Consider the following 22,084-nt stretch of genomic DNA (forward strand, 5'->3'; position numbering starts at 1 on the left):
TACTTTACTGTATAGGATATCTTCTTGCAACCGAGTTTGTGGTACGGCAACCGGGAAACATTAGCAAATCAATAGTTAAAGTCTTGTATATCAAGTAAAGCTGGGTGTATCAGAAAATACCCACGTCTCCTTTTTTGTAAGACTGGCTTGGATCATTAAGGTAGTGTTGTGACAACCATCCCGCCTCTTATTCAGTTTTTCATTCACTAACTGATTGATTAATTCCAGTTTAGCCATCTGTCATAAAATAATGACAGAGGGGAATGAAAACCTTGAAATGAACATTGTCTTAATGAAGGCTTAGGAGAATGTAAATGACTGGTTTAATTCTGCTCCTGTCAAATCTCCATCAAGCACTTTAGAAACTCACCCCAAAGAGTCCAGAATAAATAAAAGCTGCACAGGAGAACATGAGCAAACACAGGGCTGTTTAGGTAATGCGTCAGGCTCATTAGGAAGACTCCAGGCTGAGGCTAAGTGGGTATTTCCTGGGTTTTTGCCCCTATTTCACTCAGTTTGTAACCGCCAACACAGCCAACTGCTTGGATTCTTCAAGAGAGATGACATGAACAGATCATGTGCCCACTGAACATCTGACACACCCTTCAAAGCATCCACAGTGTCCCTTGCACCGCAAACCAAGGAATCCCCCCTTCCTCCCCTGCCCCGCTGCGAGAGGAACTCTTTGTACCTGACAGTTTGAGCTCCACGCCGCTGTGGTCGATCAGAGTGGCGTTGACCCGGTTGCTGTAAGCCTCGAACCCAGTGATACTCAGCATGGCTGGCTGCTTCTTCACCAGGTACTCATAGGATCCCTTCCACAAGGAGTTCTTGGCAAAGACATCTCCTGGGACTGGGGGCGAGGAGAGACACACAGAGGGGAGGCGTCAGGCTTGACTAGGACTCCCCAGGCTGACAATCACTGCACATGCTCAGCTTTGTGTTTTTTTGCAATAACATGAACTTCATATTTCTGTACAAAGGAGTATATAGCACCTGTATATTTATGATGTATTGACTGAAATGGATGGATGCGATCTGTGTGTCAGTAAACTACCAGCAACCTAACTAGCAAAATGGGGTCAAATTGTCTCTTATTGTTTGTAGCCTTTATGCTTTTATGTCTTAAACCAAGTCATTTTGCAGATGTCCGTGGGCTGGGGCTGCGGAGTTCATTCTGGTTGTCATACGGAATGCGATTTTTTCAATGTGCTTTTAACAGGCCTGATGTGTAAACGGACTGTGTGGAATGCATGGCTTTTTGTGTCATGTTTTGTGTACCATACAGCACTCAGCATCAAGGGTGCAATGTAAGAAGTACTGTAATTATAGCGGAGAACATTTAAGTCACTATTATTTGAATTAAAAAAGGAACTTACATTCAGAATTGATTAACCAACTGTTGAAAATACAGCTACAGGGAGCTGCACAAATACACTGTGAAAAGTCTCCCTCGTCCAATTAATTACCTGGAAGTTTGGCATTGGGCACCTCTTGCACAGTTCCAACAGTTTTTCCACTGGGTCTGGTATCAGCTAAATAAAAAAGAAATCAAGTGACAGTAATTGCTGGTGGATGTGATTTTTTTCCCTCTCAGCTGCAGATGACGTTGAATCTTTTATGTTGACAAACCTTCTTATTTGCATGCCTGTTAAGCCACTGATAAATCAACTACCTTTAAGCATTGCTCTTTAATAATGTATTCTTCCTTGCTGTACACACATACAATGCGCTATGCTCTCCCATACAGGAGGTAGAATTTTATTAGCTATTATATCATTGTGTCAACAATTTGTCTCCAAAAGGTCTCCCGCAGGTGCACTTAATACTTATTGGAAGAGAATCTACTCAATTCTGCTGTGTTTAGCTTTTTTCTCAATTTTCTTCAAATTTATTTTGAAAGGAGGATATAGAATATTTTTCTAAGTGGCGGCAGCAGACGTGGTTTGCATACAGCTTGGATTTCTATAGAAGATCACTTAATATGCAACTGCTACCCGCCGCTCCAGCTCATCCAGAACTCTGCGGCTCGTCTGGTATTCTCTCTGCCCCGTTTCGCACACGCTACTCCACTGCTCCGCTCCCTCCACTGGCTCCCGATACTGGCACGCATTCAGTTCAAGACATTGACCCTCACCTACCGCTGTCTCGACCACACTGCACCAAGCTACCTTCAGACACTCATCTCTCCATACATCCCCTCCAGACCACTGTGCTCCTCCAGCGCCAGAAGACTAACTCTACCTCCTCTCCACTCTCCTTCCTCCAGAGCCGCTTCTTCTCATCCCTGGTCCCTAAATGGTGGAACGACCTAACCACCAAAGTCAAAACAGCAGAGTCCTTGACCTCCTTCCGGCGCTTACTCAAGACGCATCTTTTCAAACAGTACCTATAATATTAGTCCTTTAATCCCCGTTAGATAGCACTTCACAGTTTTATTATGCTTCTTGCGTTTTTGATTGTTTCCTCCTTGCTCCCTTTCCCGTAGCCCTTGACTGTGACCCTACATCATAACAGCACTTAGCATTTACTGTCCAGGATGTAGGACCTCACTTACTGTACTTGACTGTGTAAATTGGAAGTTGTAAAATGTATTATTTTGTATTGCTATGTTTTATGTAAATTGAATTTGTAATGATTGATGCCTTTACTTAACTGTGTTTTTGCACTTTGTTTTGCACTTATGTTTTAAGTCGCCCTGGATAAGGGCGTCTGCCAAGAAATAAAAAAATAATAATAATAATATAAGTTGTAAAAACAGCACCCAGACTGCAAAGCCAGGTGGAGCCAGGGCAGCACAGGTGTGTGACAATGACAGAGGCTGAGAACGGATCATAATGTTACCTATCAAAATAATACTAAAAACTTGTACCCTATCACAGTTTAATTTCTAGTCAGAAGCCACTTTCCTACTACTGATAAATAATAATCTGAATGGATATACATGCTTCATTTTTGATTCGCAAGGAGGTCTGGGTTTGTTCGGGTCCTTACCAGCACAGAGCGGGGGTTTTCCCGTCCAGCTGCCATCAGCGCGGCAGGTGCGGTGCTCCGAGCCGGCGGTGAGGTAGAAGCCCGGCTGGCAGGAGTACAGGAGCGTGTAGCCCAGAGAGGGCAGTTCGATGGCGCTCACGTCGGCTCGCACCGGCAGCTCCGGCTGGTTGCAGTGGTGCGCTGCAGGGCCCAGTCAGACAGCAGTTACACCATCACAATGTCACACTGGCACAGATTTAACTACACTTTACACATTTATACTGTCATACAGTCATTGAGTTCTATAGTAATTTCTGTTACAATAGTTTCAGTCATACAGTCACAAAGTCATATAGTCATTTACTTTTAGAGTTATGCTAGTAATATAATTCAAACTATACAGTCACAGAGTCATACAGTCATGCAGTTTCACAGCCACACAATTGAAAAGCATACTGGCCCACTACCCTCTGTACTGTGCTGTCAGTTTTAAGAGTAACTTGCCAAGGAACTGGCAGGAAGTTGTTTAACAAGGAGGTTTTTAGTTGGGCACTTTATAATTATCTAAAGAGCCAGGAAACACAAGAAATTTGACAACGTCTGCCCTGCGCAGGTGATCACTGACCTATACACTCTGGCTGGATGCCACTCCAGGTGAGGTTGGGCAGGCAGGTGCGGGTGATGGAGCCCTGCAGCAGGTAGCCTTTCTTGCAGCTGAAGAACAACAAGCTGCCAATCTGGGTGGCAGCCACAGAAAGACATTACATTTACCCTCACGCTCGGCTCGGGTTAAAATCTTTCTCGGGGCTTTAGAAATGAGCCAGACGGGCCTCATTCGTGTCCCCTTTCATGTCTGCATGCATCTAAAAACTACAACAGTGTTTTTCATATTTTTTCATATGTACACAGCTGGAAATACACAGCTGGAAATATGAGTGATTCTATAGAAATCTGCATTTTTGCTTTGTCATCCTGTATGGTTTGAACAGTGCATATAAATGTGGGACTTATTAACCTTTTTTGATCAAGGGAATACCACTATAAATGCTATGAATAAAACTATCAAAAGGAAGGATTTGGGGGAACCTAGCTTCAGATCAACATTATTTCCAGAAATGTTCTGTTGTTTGACCTCTTTACCTGGTATCCTTGGGAGTTGTTCTGGATTCCAAAGAGAGGCACGCCAGGGTCCACACAGCTGGTGTGGCTGGGGTCTGTGAAAGGAAGCAAATGTTTTAGATTGTTTTCTCTTTTACAAATGCACTGCAAAGTGATTTATTTGGGTGGTGGCCTTGACAACTTCATGTCCCAGCAAAAAATATATAATGCTGCTTTATTTTAAAGTAATTAACAATAAGGCATAAATATATGGCCTTTTAAAAATGCAGAGCGAAATATATCTTTAAGATTCCAACGTAAACACAACTTAAATTAATTAACAAAGTGATTTCAGAATTTTGCTTATCATACATAATACTGTAGTCGAGGAGCTCCCCAATTTTCATTAATATTGCCAAATGTATATGCAATTTATACCCTTGAGTCCAGTACAGGTCCTGTGGAAAGCAACTATAGTGTTTCTTATTTGAAGCTAGGAGGTCCTGGCATCATTCCAGACTGCAGATGTGCCAAGGAATACATTTCCTTTTCTGCAGCATCAGCAAATGTGCACATTTCTGTCTGCGCAGTTATCGGCCCTCGGAGTGTGCTGTGCTAACGATGGCGCTGTGTTGGCAGGACGAGGGCATCGCACTCACCTATACAGGAGGGCTGGGCTCCGCTCCAGGTGCCGTCTGCCTGGCAGTAGCGGCGGGTGGAGCCGACCAGCACCAGTGGGGGGAAGCAGGAGAAGGAGACGGAGGAGAGGTAGGTGAAGCTACGATCCTCCCGCCTGCCCTGAGCCGGGATCCCTGGATCTCCACAGAACACAGCTGTAGCGAGAGAGACACAGAGAGAGAGAGAGAGAGAGAGAGAGAGAGAGAGAGAGAGAGAGAGAGAGAGAGAGAGAGTGTAATGGAACTTCTGTTCTGCTTTGAATTCTCTTAGTATAGACTTTGTCTTTAGTTAAAGTAAGTCATTAACTACGAGAAACATTGTGCTATAAGCTCCTTCCGATCTGTGTGTGTGTGCGTGCGTGCGTGTGAGAGCAGAGTCGAGAGGACCCACGGAAGCACTGTGGCCGCTCGCCGCTCCAGGTGCCGTTTCCCTGGCAGGTCAGCACAGCGGGCAGCGAGAGCTGGTACCCCTCGGCACAGGCGTAGCTCAAGCTGGAGCCCCACTGGAAATCCAGACCCACGACCCGGCCATTGGGAATGGGAGGGGGAGCTGCACACATGATCGCTGCGGGATGAAAAGGGCTCAGTAAGTCACAGGGCCCCAAACACACACTGAGATAGCTCACAGAGATACAATCAATCACAAGCTTCTGTGTTTAGTGGCAGCACAGTACAACATTGACAGTGAAATAATGTATACACATTTTACAATTGTAATAAAAAACTGAACAAAAAATTCTTCTCAGCTGACGTTTAAATCCCCAAGCGTGCTACACCAGGAGTCACTTGATACAATCTCACACTATTACTGGTTGTAGGGAGGAGGGCCACGCACCACGGATGACTAGGCATGCATTCTAACAGAAAATGCAAATGCACCTTAACCCACTGAAGCAACTGACATTTCAATAAAGCACCATGCTTGCATAAAATAGCGAGAACTATATATATATATATATATCTTTGTGTTTATGTCCGTTTTATTTATTTATTCATGCATGACATTTTTTCTGCCTTGAATGTAGTGCTGAAGAGTCATGGGATTCACTGGCTGCATGGAGGGTGAGTTCAGCCCGTTCAGGCCCCCCTGTGAGGACTGTGCTACCTTTGCAGATGGGCTTGGTGCCGTTCCAGGTGCGGTCTTTGGTGCAGACGAGGCTGGAGGCGCGGTCCACGTCCATGGTGAAGCCAGGACTGCACTGGAAGGACACCGTGTGGTTGTAGGTGAACTCGTTCCCGCTTCTCAGACCGTTCGCTGGCACCCCGGGGTCTCCACAGTTGATCACTTGAACGAGAGAGGATGACATAGGGATGCAGACTCACAGCGTGGGAATCAAAGGCAATTTATCTCTGTGCCTCTATTCTGAGAGCGATCTTCCTGCCACCTCCTAAGGGCTGTTCTTTTTTTCCCTTCATATAACTCTCACTGTCTAAAATGACATTAGAACAACACAGCAGACACAAAACAGACGTTTGCTTTATTTCTTAAATATATACATTTCTGTATTTAATGAAGATTGCTTAGCTCTTGAACAACATCTCATAACACTCCATTCATTTCATAGTTTTTCAGCAGCTTTCTCATTTGTCTGTTATTCTGAAGGAAATAGATTTATGACTGTTTCTGACAGCACTGGCACTTCTTTCTTTTCAATCCAATGTGCTATTTAGATATGATGCATTACTGCAGTCATTGCCAATGTCAGTAAGATGCACATTCTTGATTCCTCTGGAAAAGAAAGAAAGGCACAAAACTAAACTTTTGTAATGGCTTCTGGATTATCCACAGACTTTACAAACACCCATCTCAACTCCATGCCTAACCCTAACCCTGGCCCAACAACAATCTTAAACTAAAACTTACAAGGCACACAGACTCCAGAGATATCTAGGTACTTCTGGAAAAATTTTAAGAGGGCGGATTGGCACCCTGCCGGTCTGGTGTGTGTGAGTGTGTGTGGGGTGTTTGGTTGGGGTTGGTACCTGTGCACTCAGGCATGTTGCCAGTCCACGTGCCATTGACGGTACAGTGTCGAGTCAGTAGCCCAGTGGAGTAGTAACCCTCACGGCAGGAGTAGGTGATGGAACGCGAGAACACCAGGCCGTCGTGAAAGAGGATGCGCGCGTTGCGTGGCGTCCCTGGGTTCCCACAGGACACGACTGACAGAAGGACACAGACCGAGGGAAGGAGAAGAAAAGTGTGGCACATTCAGTTAAATTTAATCCATCAATTAATCATTCAATCAATCAATCAATCTGTTCTTCATTCTTTTCCACAGCATGGCGAGAACCTCCCCCCGAAGCAGCGGGCAAAGAATCCCTAAACAACAGGATAAAAATTAGGACAGGAGCGACAGAAAGGAATACTAGACTCCCACAGACTTTTCTATTGTATTTCGGCTGACTCCTGCTATAGTTTACTACTGAAACTTTAAGGTGTTTTAGGTTGGTATGTTAAGGATCTCCTAAAGAGCTTGTACCTCACATTAGGTGTATTTATTTTTGGTGTGTGTGATTCTTTTGATCTTCTACACCTATTGTTCCCTATTCGAGGCAACTTTGAGTCAATAACACCTTATGCTTTCGATTAGAAGATCAAAAATAAGTTTCACTATTAGAACTAGAGGTAGCACTGACCTAACCTGTTTAGCTGCTAGCAGGGTAAAATATAGAAATATCAAATAAAGGCCTGTAAGACAAAGTGCAATGAAACTGATCACGGTATTGATCACAGCCTACCATCTGCCAGTATAGAGCTTCACACTGTTTGGTCTTCCTTGTAATTAATCTCCCAAAAGTAATGAGCTGCCAGTGAAATGTATTCTTCCTGCAGATAGACATCAAATTAAAAGATAACTTTCAATCTTTACTGAACAAAGACACCCCCTGCTGTGTCTACACCAATGAGCGAAGTCTGCCTACACAAAAAACTGAATCATAATAATAATATTAATAATAATAGCAACAATAAAAAGAAACATGAAATCCCATCACAGCTGGAAATGCCAGAAAGGGGGTAAGATGGTTGAGAGAAGTACCACCGAAAGTTGAAAAACAAAAAAAGTTCATCCGTGGAAAGCAGCCGCTTGGCAGGGACAAGGCAGTACAGTTCAGGCTGCTGAATTATTCATCTCTCTGCATCACTTTCCAGAAACTCTCTCTCTCTCTCTTTTAATTCAGGGATTTATTTATTTATTTATTTCCCTTGGGGTATATTTTTTTTCTTTTAAATCTGCTCTGTAAGCCTTCCATAATGACCAGCTGTGGTCCTATTGATGTGTCTGCCAAAGGAATGCAGGTGTTGCACCTCACACCCGAACGAGAGGCCGTGGGACAGTGGGTATCAAAATACAAACTCCAGCCAAACAAACGGGGAAAAATCTCAACAACAAAAAATAAAAACAAAGCACACAATACAGAAAATAGCAGCATCAACTAATGAAACAAACAAGAACAACAAGTAAAACTCTCAAAACAAACTGTTTGAACTCTGCTCTTCTAAAGGCAGGAAACAAACGGTCGGTGTATGTTCGGCATGGAGTCAAAAACACTAGGGAACCCAACAAACTGACAGCTCCCGGCACCTGCTGGCAGAGAGAGGTCACAGCCTTGCCTGCCTGGCTGCATCTTGGCCTCTTGTTCAGCGCTGTCAACAACATACCTGCCTCCCCCGAAAAGAAGAAGGCACTTGTTTACGGCCTAAACCTGACACTGTTTTTCCAGAGCAGATGGAAAACATGTCGGAACCAATTTTCATGTCACCTGTCTCCTTTATTGAAAACAAGAGATGAATTTAGTTTTCCTTTGGTCTTGAACATTTAATTCTGTGTTTAAGACGCCAAGAATAAGAATAGATAAACAAATAAAAACAGTTTAAAACGAAAAGATTGCTGTTTTACGTGGAAGTTTGATTAAGAACCTTTTTCAGAGGATTTACATGACAATTACACCGATCAGCCATAACATTATGACCTCTGACAGGTGAAGTGAATAACACTGATAATCTAGTTATCATGGCACCTGTCAGTGGGTGGGATATATTAGGCAGCAAGTGAACATTTTGTCCTCAAAGTTGATGTGTTAGAAGCAGGAGAAATGGGGAAGCGTAAGGATCTGAGAGACTTTGACAAGGGCCAAATTGTGATGACTAGACGACTGGGTCAGAGCATCTCCAAAACTGCAGCTCTTGTGGGGTGTTCCCGGTCTGCAGTGGTCAGTACTTGTCAAAAGTGGTCCAAGGAAGGAAAAGCGCTGAACCGATGACAGGGTCATGGGCGGCCAAGGCTCATTGATGCACGTGGGGAGCGAAGGCTGGCCTGTGTGGTCCGATCCAACAGACGAGCTACTGTTGCTCAAATTGCTGAAAAAGTGAATGCTGGTTCTGATAGAAAGGTGTCAGAACACACAGTGCATCGCAGTTTGTTGCGTATGGGGCTGTGTAGCCGCAGACCAGTCAGGGTGCCCATGCTGACCCCTGTCCACTGCCGAATGCGCCTACAATGGGCACGTGAGCATCAGAACTGGACCACGGAGCAATGGAAGAAGGTGGCCTGGTCTGATGAATCACGAGTTCAAGGTGTTGACTTGGCCTCCAAAGTCCTTAGATCTCAATCCAATCGAGCATCTGTGGGATGTGCTGGACAAACAAGTCCGATCCATGGAGGCCCCACCTCGCAACTTACAGGACTTAAAGGATCTGCTGCTAACGTCTTGGTGCCAGATACCACAGCACACCTTCAGAGGTTTAGTGGAGTCCCTGCCTCGACGGGTCAGGGCTGTTTTGGTGGCAAAAGGGGGACCTACACAGTATTAGGCAGATGGTCATAATGTTAGGGCTGATCGGTGTATTTTACCTGCAAAAAAAAGGGACACAAAACAACACAAAACATCCAAACCCAACACATTAGTAGTGATCCTTACAACTCTAAATCCTCAGACGTACTGTAAGCAGCATTGCTCCATGCAACAAAACAGAAGAAACAGAAATCAATCTATCAATCAATCAATCCACCAATACATCCATCTCTTTACAAAGCAGTCTAGGCAGCACAGCAGTGGTAGGGAACAATCATATGCACACCCTGGGGCCTTCAAAGCAGTGACAAGACACCCTCTTTATACAAAGGCAATCAGTGCAAGAGCAGCCATGGCCATAGAGGGGTCAGCCGAACTGTGAACCATTGAACTGTAACAGCCAACACCATACGCAGCAACACAACGAAAGGGTGAAAGGCCATGGCCAGATTCATCCAGACTAGACCCTTTCTTCTCAATTAGCTGGACAAAGAAAGAGGAACATGCCTGAGAAATCAAGGTAGCCCTCCTTAACCACATCAAAAAGACTGAAGTCAATGAATCTTTCCCAGCTGCCAGGAACTTGAGGATTTACTGGAAGCTCTGCTGCCACAATCTCTGATTCTGTCTAAACAAATCAGATCTGTGGTTTTGAAAAACAAACGCCTCACCGTTGTTTTGCAAAGACATGTCCAGGGGGCTTTGCTCTGCTATATTTGGAACTTCAACAGCTTCACTGTGTTAGTACTGCAGTTACATGGCCCTTTGCCCATGTCTGTGAAACTACAAAAACATTTCTAGACTGCATTTTAAATGGGGATTATACAGCAAATAATAATAAATAAGTACAAACTAAATCATTGATAGAGGGGGAAACTGTGTGATGTCTCAAAAAAAAGGGTTGTGACATCCATTAAACTGCATTACATTTACAATAATTATCCCTTTTCTTGAAGACAGGCTGATTCTGCCTTGCAAAAAAGATGTTCACCTCTGTGTGACCTAATCAAATTAATGTTCAATGAAATAAAAAACAGTAGAAGAGTTGTTGTTGTTTATGTGATAGTACATTCACACTTATTACTTGTCAGTGACCACATGTTTTCATACCTTTTATTGCATTGTGCAACAAACAGTTCCAAAATGCATCTGGGAATGATTTATTACCATACAAATATGTGTGTCTTGAGAATTACAGTGGAACAGCATTCCTACTGAGGGAGGTCAATACAATGCCAACTATCACTTCTGCTCGGGCATGCGTTGTCTGCGTGAGGAAATGCTGGTGCATAGGTTCCCGAATGGTTGTTGCTCAGATCCCCTTGTTCTCACAATATTACCAATATTCACAGTCTTTGGTGAGGTGAAAATGCCACCACATGCTCCACATGGAGGCACAACAAAGCGTGTCATGTGAATACTCAGACCTGAGAACTGCAGTACCCAGCACACGAGAGGCAAACCCTGAGATTTTGTGATTGTGACCTTCCAGTGACATCTGAGTCAAGTTGATCATTTGACGCTTTTCACAAACAATCAGAGCTGCAGTTATTATGAATAGAGCTTTCAATTACGTGGGATGTTGTACCTATAGAGCAGTGTGGTCTAATTAGCAGAACAAATGACTCTGAGCACTTCATTAATTATTATGTAATTACAAACCTTAGGAGATGTGTACATTTGGATGAAATCTGGTTTATGACTCATAGAACAATGATATAACAATAGAGTGCTGTTCGCTCTTATTCTGATGATTATTTCAATTGACAGACAGACTGAGAGATAGATAATATAATCTTGTAAGGGTATAATGTATTTATTATGCAACACTGGTATAATCATTATTATTGTTATAGGATAGGATGACTCTTCTGATACATATAAATGGTTAACCACTGCGTGTTGTGTACACCCCTCACACACGCAGCGCTGGAGTTGACAGGAGACATTCTCTTACCGAGACACTCGGGTTGCGTGCCGGCCCATGTGCTGTTGGCCTGGCAGCTCCTCTCGGACGAGCCCCGGAGGACGTAGCCCGGCTCGCAGCTGAACCTCACCACGCTGCCCACCGAGAACTCCTCTCCCAGGCGGATGCCGTGGACTGGCACGCCGGGATCCCCACACAGGCCTTGGCTCTCCCCTGCAACAGACCACCATAGTACAGTACATCTGCCTCACATACACCGTATCAGTATTGCTCATAGCCTCTTTGAATAGGCAAGAAAGACAAAAGGGATAGGGAGAGGAGAAAGAAAGAAAGAAAACAAAAGAACAGAAGAAAGAATGAAAGAAACAGAGAAACCAACCAACACACAAAATATTAACACAATGAAGACATACTATTCACCTGAAATGCCTCCGATCATAAGTCAAGCCTTTTATTTATTAATTTATTCTCTCCCTTTAACAATGCACCACTGCATTATTTTATAGCTGCTTATCAGTTTAAGAATAAAAGCAACACGATAAAAAGGGATTTTACTTGTTTCTTCAGTGTTCAATTTGAGCAAACCAACAAGCCTAAAATATGAACGCAATCAATTCTTCTGGTATTAAATGTGTCAAACAGGTTTTATGACAAAGTTTAAGGCTGTGGACAGAGTGAGAGCCAGGAAGCGATCTCACAATCACACAGTATAAAATGAAGTTAATAAGGGGCAGGCTGTCTGTACTTGACACAAGGGAAAGAGGCCGAGGTAGGTTGTTTAGTTATTAGATGCTGAAAGCCTCTTCCAATATTTTAATTTATTTTTTTATTCATATGGAGCTTCCGTAATAACCTGATAACAGCTCAATTTTCACTGGAAGGATGAAGTCTATTAGTGTATAATGCAGTTACAGGAGTAAAAAGATCATTGTGAAAGGGCTGATGAGAGAGTGAAATTATCTAAATAGGCCTGCAAAAGAGCCTTTTTTTCAAGGCCAGCTCCTCCATACCTTCAAAAATTCACACTTGGAAATTAAAGACCGAGGTTGAAAAAAAAAAACATTTCCATTCGTATCCCCATTACCCTGATAATCCCAAATTGTCCAAATTAACCTTAATCTTATTCTCTTTTAGATCTTATAGCACATTTAACATAAAAGACATGCACAATTCATAGGCCAGAAGCCAACAATTGCTCCAGATGATCCAACAAGAAGCGACCCAAATCACCCCCCGTTCTCAAGTCTTGTGGTTGAAATCCAGTAACCAAAGGGCTGGAATCCCACAGGGTTTCATGGGATCTCTTGGAGTCGAGATTCGCAGGGGGAAGAGGTCCATTTCGAGCAGTAACTTACTTTTAATAATTGAAAATAACATCTTGGCTGAGACACAAAACCAAAGAAACTCTGGTCTTTGATCACCTCTCCCCTCTTACCAGAGCAGTGTGGCAGAGACCCGCTCCAATGCCCATCCAGTTGGCACATCCTGGTGGAGTTCCCGATGAGAGTGCGGCGCCCCATGCAGCTGTAGCGCACCACTGAGCCCACAGTGCGCCTATCCCCCGAGATCTGGGCATAGGGGGGGATACTGGGCCGGTCACACAGCACCACTGCCAGCAAGAGGGGGGAAAGAAGAGTGAGAGAAAAAAACGTGTTACTGGCTGTTCAAAAATTAAATAAATATATATATGAAGTGTCAGTTTAAAAGACACACAATGATGATTATGGTTGGATGATGTTACCAGGGAGCGAAAAAGGAGAGCCCGTGAGACTTACAGAGACACATTGGCAGGGATCGGTCCCAGGTGCCATCCCCCTGGCAGGCCAGAACATCGGTACCCAGAAGGTAGTACCCAGGGCTGCAGGAGTAGGACACGGTGGTCTGGAAGCTGAAGCGATGAGGCCCACTAGTCAAGACATGCCGAATCCCATTCTCGATGTTCCCGGGATCAGTGCAGTTCACAACTATTAAGAACATAAGAACATAAGAAAGTGTACAAACGAGGAGGCCATTCGACCCATCGTGCTCGTTTGGTGTCCATTAATAACTAAGTGATCCAAGGATCCTATCCAGTCTATTTTTAAATTTTCCCAAATTTCCAGCTTCAACCACATCGCTGGGGATGCTTTGAAGCCCAATTTCCATTTGTGTCCCCGGGTGCGTGTGTCCCTGCTGATCTGGAAAAGCTCCTCTGGTTTGATGTGGTCGATGCCTTTCATGATTTTGAAGGCTTGGATCAAGTCCCCACGTAGTCTCCTCTGTTCCAGGGTGAAAAGGTTCAGTTCCTCAGTCTCTCAGTAGGACATTCCCTTCAGACCTGGAATAAGTCTGGTTGCTCTCCTCTGAACTGCCTCTAGAGCAGCAATATCTTTCTTGAAGTGTGGAGCCCAGAACTGTCCACAGTATCCAGATGAGCTCTAACTAGTACATTGTACAGTCTGAACATCACTGCCCTTGTTCTCAATTCTACATTTTTGACAATATACCCTAACATCCTGTTAGCCTTTTTTATTGCTTTCCCACATTGTTTGGATGGAGAAAGTGAGGAGTCCACATAGACTCCTAGGTCTTTCTCATGCGTTACTTCATCTAGTTCTATTCCTCCCATAGTGTAATTATAGTGGACATGCTTGTTACCTGCGTGTATTACCTTCAAATAATAATAATAATAATAATAATAATAATAACACACCCATCATTAAATACAAGGCCACGTTCTACCAAGACACTGATCCACCAACGAAAGGCATGTGAAGAAAGACAAACCTTGCGAAATACATGTCAATACATTCATAAATGACTGAATGACAGGAGAGTTGATTTCAAAAGGGCAACATTAGAAATTGGTAATTTTTAAAACCTAGTTTATAGGACCTCATCAATTTACATTTACAGATGTAGGGGTGGACGCGTGAAACCTTTCACATAAACACTTCGCGTGGAGTTAATTAAATGACCCAAATGAGGTTGTACCTTGCAGCTAAATTCATGCTGCAAATTACAAATTTAACTGCGTATAGAGAGAAAATGAGAGTTTTCACAGACATTTTAACATTGCCGTTTTTTTTTTTTTCTAAGACTAATCAATCCTCTTAGTTCACCTACATTACAGGCTATAATACATTAGACGGGTAAACTTTTTCACAATCAGTATTGGATTAAATAGCTTCCAAATACAGGCTCGAGATGCGAATAATGACTGAGCTGGAGCAACAGAGGAGACATTAACATTCATGACAGATATTATCAATAACCCTTCTGCAGTGTAATTTCGCAGTTGGGGACTCAAGTTATTTATATTTTATTGACAAGATGATGGAGATCTGAGGAGAACAGACAGATGGTTATTTTTCCGAGAAACACGCCCTTTTTGCATGTAGCTATTAGTTTAACAGTGGGAGGTATAGGAGGAAGAGGTAAGCTTTCATTTTTGAAACTGTAATTTCATCTGAAATGAAGATTCTTTGCAAATTAGCCTGATTAAAAAGAAAAGAAAACAAAAAAACTGTAGGTTTTAGGTGAGCCTAGTAAATCATACTTGTTTAACATAGAAGTTTAAGATGCATTAATTCATGATTTGATGTCTAAAGTTACATGGGTATTTCCTATGATGTTTGAGCTTACTGGAGCCAACACTAGCCATTACCACTATCTAAATTAGTTCCAATATATTATTATTATTATTATTATTATTATTAGTAGTAGTAGTAGTAGTAGTAGTAGTAGAAGTAGGAATAGGAGTAGGAGTAGGAGGAGTAGTAGTATTACAGTGCATCCATTCTAGAGCTAATATGTGCTTAATTCTATATGTATTGAATTATTATTATAAGTAGTAGTAATAGAGGTATTTCATATCAATTGAATTGTAATTGTTCACTTATCCTAAATTGCCCATGCTTACATACATACATACATACATACATACATAAATGTATGAGTAAAATATCCCAGAGCCTAGACAATTAATCTCTGCTTCCTCCCCTGGCTGACTGAAGATCAGCAATGTCACAGTCCTCGGGCGTGAGGCCAAGAGACTTTCTGCTAAGCAGCCCCAGCGGAGGGTGTGTTAAATGGCTGTGTGTTTTCGCAGGTCTCTTTCTGATGTTCAGTACACTTATTTGAGCTGTTATTGCACATTTCCACCACGCTGCTCTGCACCTGACACAAATTGCCTGTGATTATAAAGGATGTTGGGAAGCAATGAATTATTGATACAGCTGAAGCGAGCTCTTTTTAAGATCTTTCCGTTTGTATTCTTCCATTTAATTAGTTCTTGTTTTGTTTCTTTTCAGGAGGCGCAGCAATAATAAGAGGCACACAATGCAAGGACTGATGCAACGGCTGTGAACAATGTCAAGGGGACACAGAATCCTTTTGCCTTCTCATCTAACCTAGACCTAGAGATTTGTTCTCTCTCTGTTTTTGTGCTGCACTGTTCTATGGGTGAGTAGTACATGTGATTATAAGACAGCAAGTCCTGTCTGCCCTCCTACAGATCAGTCATAACTCCCACTATTTATACATCTTAAATATACAAAGTCTTGGCAGCATCCAAACAGCAACCAGCCTGGGGTTAACACAGTATAGCTGTAAACATGATACGGCATTTCAGCAGATTAACCCGTTTAAGCATCTTAAAAGATGTACAATATATTGGTAAACAAACTTGGACTTGTGATAGACCTTTTGCATGCCCAATACTGCTTTAGGTGTAAGTAGGAATTCATTTTTTTTTTTTTTTAATTATTATCATTATTATTAATATATTTGTTTTTATTATATTGTTTGCAATCATCCTTTAATGTGAGAAAAAAATCACTGGTTAACAGTGTTTGTGTCTTCCCTGTTATAGAAAAATCAAGCAAGTGTATTTTCTTGCCTGACTGTAGGTGCACATACAACAACAACAAAAAGACTACATTGAAAGAAAAAGTAAATGTCAAAGTAAAATGCACCTCCTTATTTAATGTTTTTTAAATTCAATAACAACATGCGATTTATAAAGAACTTTCACGTAGTGTTTCTTAATTTAAAGATAAAATGCAATACATCTCACAGGAGAATCCAATTCCTGATTTAGTCAGAAGGATCATTTAGGGCTGTAATTACAAAGTCTATTTATGAGAGATACCGTTGTTGCCACATTTCAGAGTTAGGCTGACACATGGCGCCAGAAGCACATGCAAATGTGACCATCCTCTAGCATGGCAGTTTCACAGTTATGAGTTATTAATTAAATCATTAGTTTTCTCTTTACTTTCTATTTTCAATTCTTTTCTAAACGGGGTGCATTAAGTCTTATCTCAAGGAGCCATGAGGCATCCATTCACTTTTCCATTTCGTCTCGTTTGGCTGCAGCCGAAGTCGCCAGAGGCAAAGGAAAAATCAGACACACAAACACACACACAGACACACACACACACTGAACTTACTTTTACATGTTGGCAGGGAGTTGCTCCACTGACCGTTGGGCTGACACTGAGATTTGACTGCCCCCTGCAGTTTGTAGCCAGAGTTGCAAGTGAACCTCACCAAGTCGTAGAGGTTGAACTGTGTCCCCAGGGTCATGCCGTTGTAGGGGTTGCCAGGGTGGCCACAGGTGATGGCTGTGTAACAGTAAGCATGGAAACAAGTTAGCCAGCGGAAAAGAAGTTTGCAGGTTGGGGGGCGGCACAGTGGCGCATTGGTTAGCTCCATGGAGGCAGGTCATGCAGCTGCTCTGGTTTCCTTCCGTACCATCCAGGGTGTACCTTGCTTTGTGCCCTGTGCCCATCGGGCTAAGCTCCGGCTCACCTGCACTGGATGAAGTGGTGATAGGATGGATGAAGGGCAGGTTGGGATGCACAATCAGGAGCGGAGCCAATCAATTAACGAGAAGCTGTACTCACGGACACACACAGGGGTTCTTCCAGACCAGCGGTGGTTTTGCTCGCAGATTCTCACCGACACGCCGATAAGCCGGAAGCCAGGGTTACACTGGTATACCACACTGCCGCGGTAGTTGTAATTCTCTCCGCTAATCTGACCGTTCACAATGGGCTCCGGGGTGCCGCAGTGTCCAGCTGCAAGAAGACAGAGGTGCATACAGATGAGAGAGCAGCAAAAGCATGCTTGACTTAAAATGTGGCAATTAAATAAATTACAAAGAAAGAACGGTAACATTCTATAAAAACAGGTTAGATCTATACGAGTTAATAAACAATCTGTGTAAAATAAAGACATGATGGATAACAACCTATAAAAGCATTATTCATGCAGTTATATAAAAGCAGATGTGAGAACTTAATAGGCCAGCTGTTAAATGTATGTCATCCATGTTAATTAGCGACAAATTGTTATAGGTATTGGACACAAAAACTGAGACATATTATTTTAAGTTGCAAGATTTGTGGTTAATAACATTGATAATGCTTTAATAGGTTGTTATCCTTAATCTATTGCTTTGTATAACCTGCTTATTAACTGCTAAGGGAAAGAAACAAATAGAAAGATAATAACAAGGTGGCATGCTGTCACTACACTCACAGAGACACTGCACAGGCGTTCCACTCCAGAGCCCGTTGGCCAAACACTCCTGCACTCGCGATCCCACCAGCGTGTAGCCGGTGTTGCAGGAGAAGATGGCGGTGGCGCCATACACGGTCAGGGTCCCGATCTTGTTGCCATTGGGAGGGGTGGCCACTTCCCCGCAGGAGATAACTGAACAAAAAAAAAGCAACACAGTGCTGCTACAGCAGGGCACAAGGCACAGAGCAAACAGAAGCAAAACCTTTAGAACTGAGACTGAGCTACATTTCACTTTGCATAATATTTTATTCCCTGTTCTGATGATTCAGCAAGTTTTAAAATCCCTGCAAAGCAAGTGTAAGCTCCCTCTTTTGCGACCTAACACTGACACTGACAGTGTACTAGAGAAACAATGGCTTGTTCCAAAGCACCATAGGAACTGTAGTTTAATTGAGACTTGTACTTAATGTACTTACTGTTGCAAACAGGCATGGGATCTGGGAAGCTCCAGGTGCCGTTGGCCTGACACCTGATGACACGGGAACCCCTGTAATAGTAGCCAGGGTCACAGACCAGCATCATGTGTGCATCGTATTGGTTATGAGAGCCGTAGATCAGCCGCCATCTCCCGTGCTCTACTGCGGTATGACCAATCTCTGGGCAAGTTACAGCTGAAAGAGAATTGAGTGACAGGTGTCTACAAAGCGTATGACAATGTGTTTAAATACTACTGAAAGAAGTTCCCAGACTGTGTGGAAAAGAACAGCACTTCTGCAGATCCCAGGGAAGACAAATTAGTGGGGAGGAGCACCTGACGGGCTGCACCCCCCTTGAATGGATCCCTGCTTCGACAAAGCAGGAAGCCAGGCTGCTTCAGGAAAAGAGAAGTGCTGAGAAGAGAGGTGGAGAGTAGAACAAGTGAGCAATAATAATAGGAAAACTGGTAACGAACCTTTGCTTTGGGAAATGGTCTATGTTTAGGGATTTGTGTTTAGGATACACTGTCCTTTATTATTGATTCAAGGGAATCAGCCAATTACATATTTCATTTCTCAAATTATAAATTTATTTCCCCCAAAAAATAAGTGTCACAAAATATTGGGACCCTTGTTTTCAGGGCATTTTCCTTCACTCAACACAAATGAAAAACAGTAACATAAAAACAATGTAAACACTATAACATTCTGACTAATGTAACGTAAAAATACAATTTTAACAATCAAAATGTTTTATTTACTCATCACACATTCAGGGGCCATGATTAAAACAATAAAACACTAACAGGGAGTAAAGAGACCGCATATGTCTGTAGCGGTTTTACGATACAGCACACTACTGTGACCAGTATGTGAGAGCAAGCAAAAGATGATGCAGGCGATGGGAGCAAGGGAGAATATAGAAGATGACATGGATGCATCAGATGTTTAAAACTGAGTATACACAAATCTATCTGCGAGCTGGCAAACTGGTATACAAAAGGACTATATATATATTTTTTTTTTGTTCTTTAAAAAAACAGACACAGTCTTACCTATGCACTGGGGTGGGGTGTCACTGGGACTCCACTTGCCGCTCTCCTGGCAGACGATGGAGATAGGCTGCTCATTAGCGAGTCTGAAGCCTGGGCTGCAGTGATACACGGCTCTGGAACCCACTGTGAAGTCCCGCCCGGTCACGGTGCCATTGTTGGGGGCCTGCGGCACTCCACACGACACCACTGGGACAGAGTCACGTCACATGCACAGGTTATTCTTCAGTCAGTGTTATCTAACATTAGTGCGGCTGCTATTACTAGTGCTACTACGACTACTACAATTGATATTGATGCTACTACTGCGAATACAACTAATACTATTGCTACTACTTATAATAACAACTGCCACTCTAGGAACAGCAAAAGGTTTTCAGTGTGTGATTCTCAGCTCATTACAAATGGCGCGTATGTATACGGGTAATGCGAGTCCTGGTTGCCCAGTTGCTGGTCTCGTACCTTGGCACAGGGGCACCGGGGCATTCCACTGGTAGAGGCCCTGCGAGGAGCGGGTGCAGGTAGCCATGCTCTGCCCCACCAGCCGGAAACCCTGATCACAGCTGAAGCGCAGGGTGCTCCCCAGCTTGGTGCCGGTCTGACTGTGGACAGAGCCGTTGGCTGGAGGGTTGGGGGGGCTGCAGTACGAGGCTGTAAAAAACACACAACCGAGACACGTAAGCTCTCAAAACCTTGACTGTGCCCTCTCTTTTGTACCCTCAAATGAGGTCTGAATTCAGTAGTTCAGATAGAAGTAGAGTGTAGCAGGAGAGACGGGGGTTGGGAAATCCTTTCTTCATTTACTTCCGTTGTTATCAACTTAGAGGCATAATGAAGGCATTTGTTTCTGATGATGGAATATTTTCCTAAACATATTACTCATATTACAATTTCCTCTGTCGTACAGAGCTCGCAAGTCCCATGCGTGCTAGTAAACCTCACATTAAAACCCATCACACCATTCTCCCCGACATCAGTGCAATAATCAGATATAAATGAGCCATTGCTAAACAAGCATGTTTTTTCAGATTAGATTTAAACAATGCCACTGCGCTAACATCCCCAGAAATAATGGAAGGCAAGTTACACATTCCACGCATAAGATATGAGGAAAAGGCAAATAAGACAACATATTACCAGTACTATTTGTTCAAAATAAGCATATTACACTTCAGTATTAGAACATAAAAACGTTTACAAATGTGTGTGTATTAATGTCAATATGTTAAAAATAACCGATCACATTATAAGATTAATTGTTTATAGTTGTAAGTAATAATAGCATGCATTGCATATCTATATAGCACAATGTGAACTAAATATAGCACTGAACCAGCTGTTTAGTCTTCACTTAGAGCAGGTGTCGCCAATCCTGGTCCAGAAGATACCTTTTCCAACAGGTTCTAGAGGTCACCCTGCTTTCACCAATTGGAACATGATTGAAATTTGATCAATTAAGCTTTAGTTTAGATTTATTTATTTAATTCAGTAATCTAGAACACATTGGGTGCAATCATCTGTATACCTTCAGCCTCTCAAGTCAAGAGTTCCCTTGCTTGACATCCTTAATTGATTAATAACTGACAAGTTTTCCCAGTATTTAAAAACTGGTGATTTAGGGTGACCTATACAATTAAGTGGATTGGGGCTCTCCAGGACCAGGGCTGGAGACCCCTGACCGAAAGAGAGAGTTTAGCATCTTCCATGGGTAAGTACTGGTAACTATTTTAATGTCAGAGACGAAGATCAGTTTATAACTTTAGCCAGATCGACTTTATTTGATTGCAATCAGGAATTAGCCCCCTGGTGTCCATGAAGTTTATGCAATCTATGAAAATTAAGAAAATGAGCTCTTCGTCTCCGTCTACCTTTATCACGCACACCTCCTGGAATTAGCAAGCCCTGCAGAAAGCCATTAAAATAACACCTTTGTTAATTAAAAGGCAAAAGTGGATGTTGGTTCATATCTCGTTATTCAGCCTGGCTGGAAATTGCCTCGCCATTAACAGGTCATTCCCTTGGTTAAAACGCGAGGGTTTTTACATTTTTTGTGAGTGCGGGAAAGAGGAGAAATATGAAATATGAGATTGCACTTGAAATGAATGGGAAGGTCAATCTCTACGGTCCAACAAGGAAGGCTGTGTTCTCTGTTGTAGGAGTAAGCTGAGGGATCATTTTAAGACTCTCCTACTCCCAATACAGGGCTCTCTCTTTCCCCTCTCTCTTTATCTCTCCCTCTCACTCTTTTCTCACTCAAATACACATTCAGCAATGGGTCTTTATTAGAGATGGTTACTGGTATTTCAGAAACGCTAGGCAGGCACTCATTCCACCATACAAAATAATCTCAGGGCAGCTGGAGAGGTGCAGTTAAGGCACTGACAAAGACTAAAAGAATGAAAGGCCATGCTATCAATAAATGAAGTCAACTTATTAAATAGCAGTCCTTCCTCACCTCAACAAGATTAATGGCAATGTACAAATCAACAGAGCAGGTGTGAAGACTGTACCATGCAGAGAATCGGCTGTTGTAAGGAGGAGGAATAAGGACTCACTATGTTTGTGGATTCTGCTCTTCGT

At 42.8% G+C, this 22,084-nt stretch overlaps 1 protein-coding gene across 1 annotated transcript in view; it reads right to left on the reverse strand.

Moving 5' to 3' along the window:
• csmd2 (CUB and Sushi multiple domains 2) overlaps positions 1–22,084 on the reverse strand; it is a 289,324-nt gene that overhangs the window by 9,668 nt on the left and 257,572 nt on the right. The window contains exons 49-66 of the mRNA XM_066717247.1: positions 19,967–20,155; positions 19,508–19,693; positions 18,453–18,647; positions 17,995–18,168; positions 17,358–17,531; positions 16,902–17,075; positions 13,245–13,433; positions 12,905–13,078; positions 11,500–11,682; positions 6,732–6,908; positions 5,854–6,033; positions 5,140–5,313; positions 4,731–4,904; positions 4,114–4,187; positions 3,599–3,710; positions 2,995–3,174; positions 1,470–1,535; positions 692–853 (exon numbers count right to left, since the gene is read on the reverse strand). Coding sequence (XP_066573344.1) covers positions 692–853; positions 1,470–1,535; positions 2,995–3,174; positions 3,599–3,710; positions 4,114–4,187; positions 4,731–4,904; positions 5,140–5,313; positions 5,854–6,033; positions 6,732–6,908; positions 11,500–11,682; positions 12,905–13,078; positions 13,245–13,433; positions 16,902–17,075; positions 17,358–17,531; positions 17,995–18,168; positions 18,453–18,647; positions 19,508–19,693; positions 19,967–20,155 — 2,937 coding nt within the window. The remainder of the gene's footprint in view (positions 1–691; positions 854–1,469; positions 1,536–2,994; positions 3,175–3,598; positions 3,711–4,113; positions 4,188–4,730; positions 4,905–5,139; positions 5,314–5,853; positions 6,034–6,731; positions 6,909–11,499; positions 11,683–12,904; positions 13,079–13,244; positions 13,434–16,901; positions 17,076–17,357; positions 17,532–17,994; positions 18,169–18,452; positions 18,648–19,507; positions 19,694–19,966; positions 20,156–22,084) is intronic.

Source organism: Amia ocellicauda, chromosome 11, assembly GCF_036373705.1.
Source record: "Amia ocellicauda isolate fAmiCal2 chromosome 11, fAmiCal2.hap1, whole genome shotgun sequence".
Classification (NCBI taxonomy): Eukaryota; Metazoa; Chordata; class Actinopteri; order Amiiformes; family Amiidae; genus Amia; species Amia ocellicauda.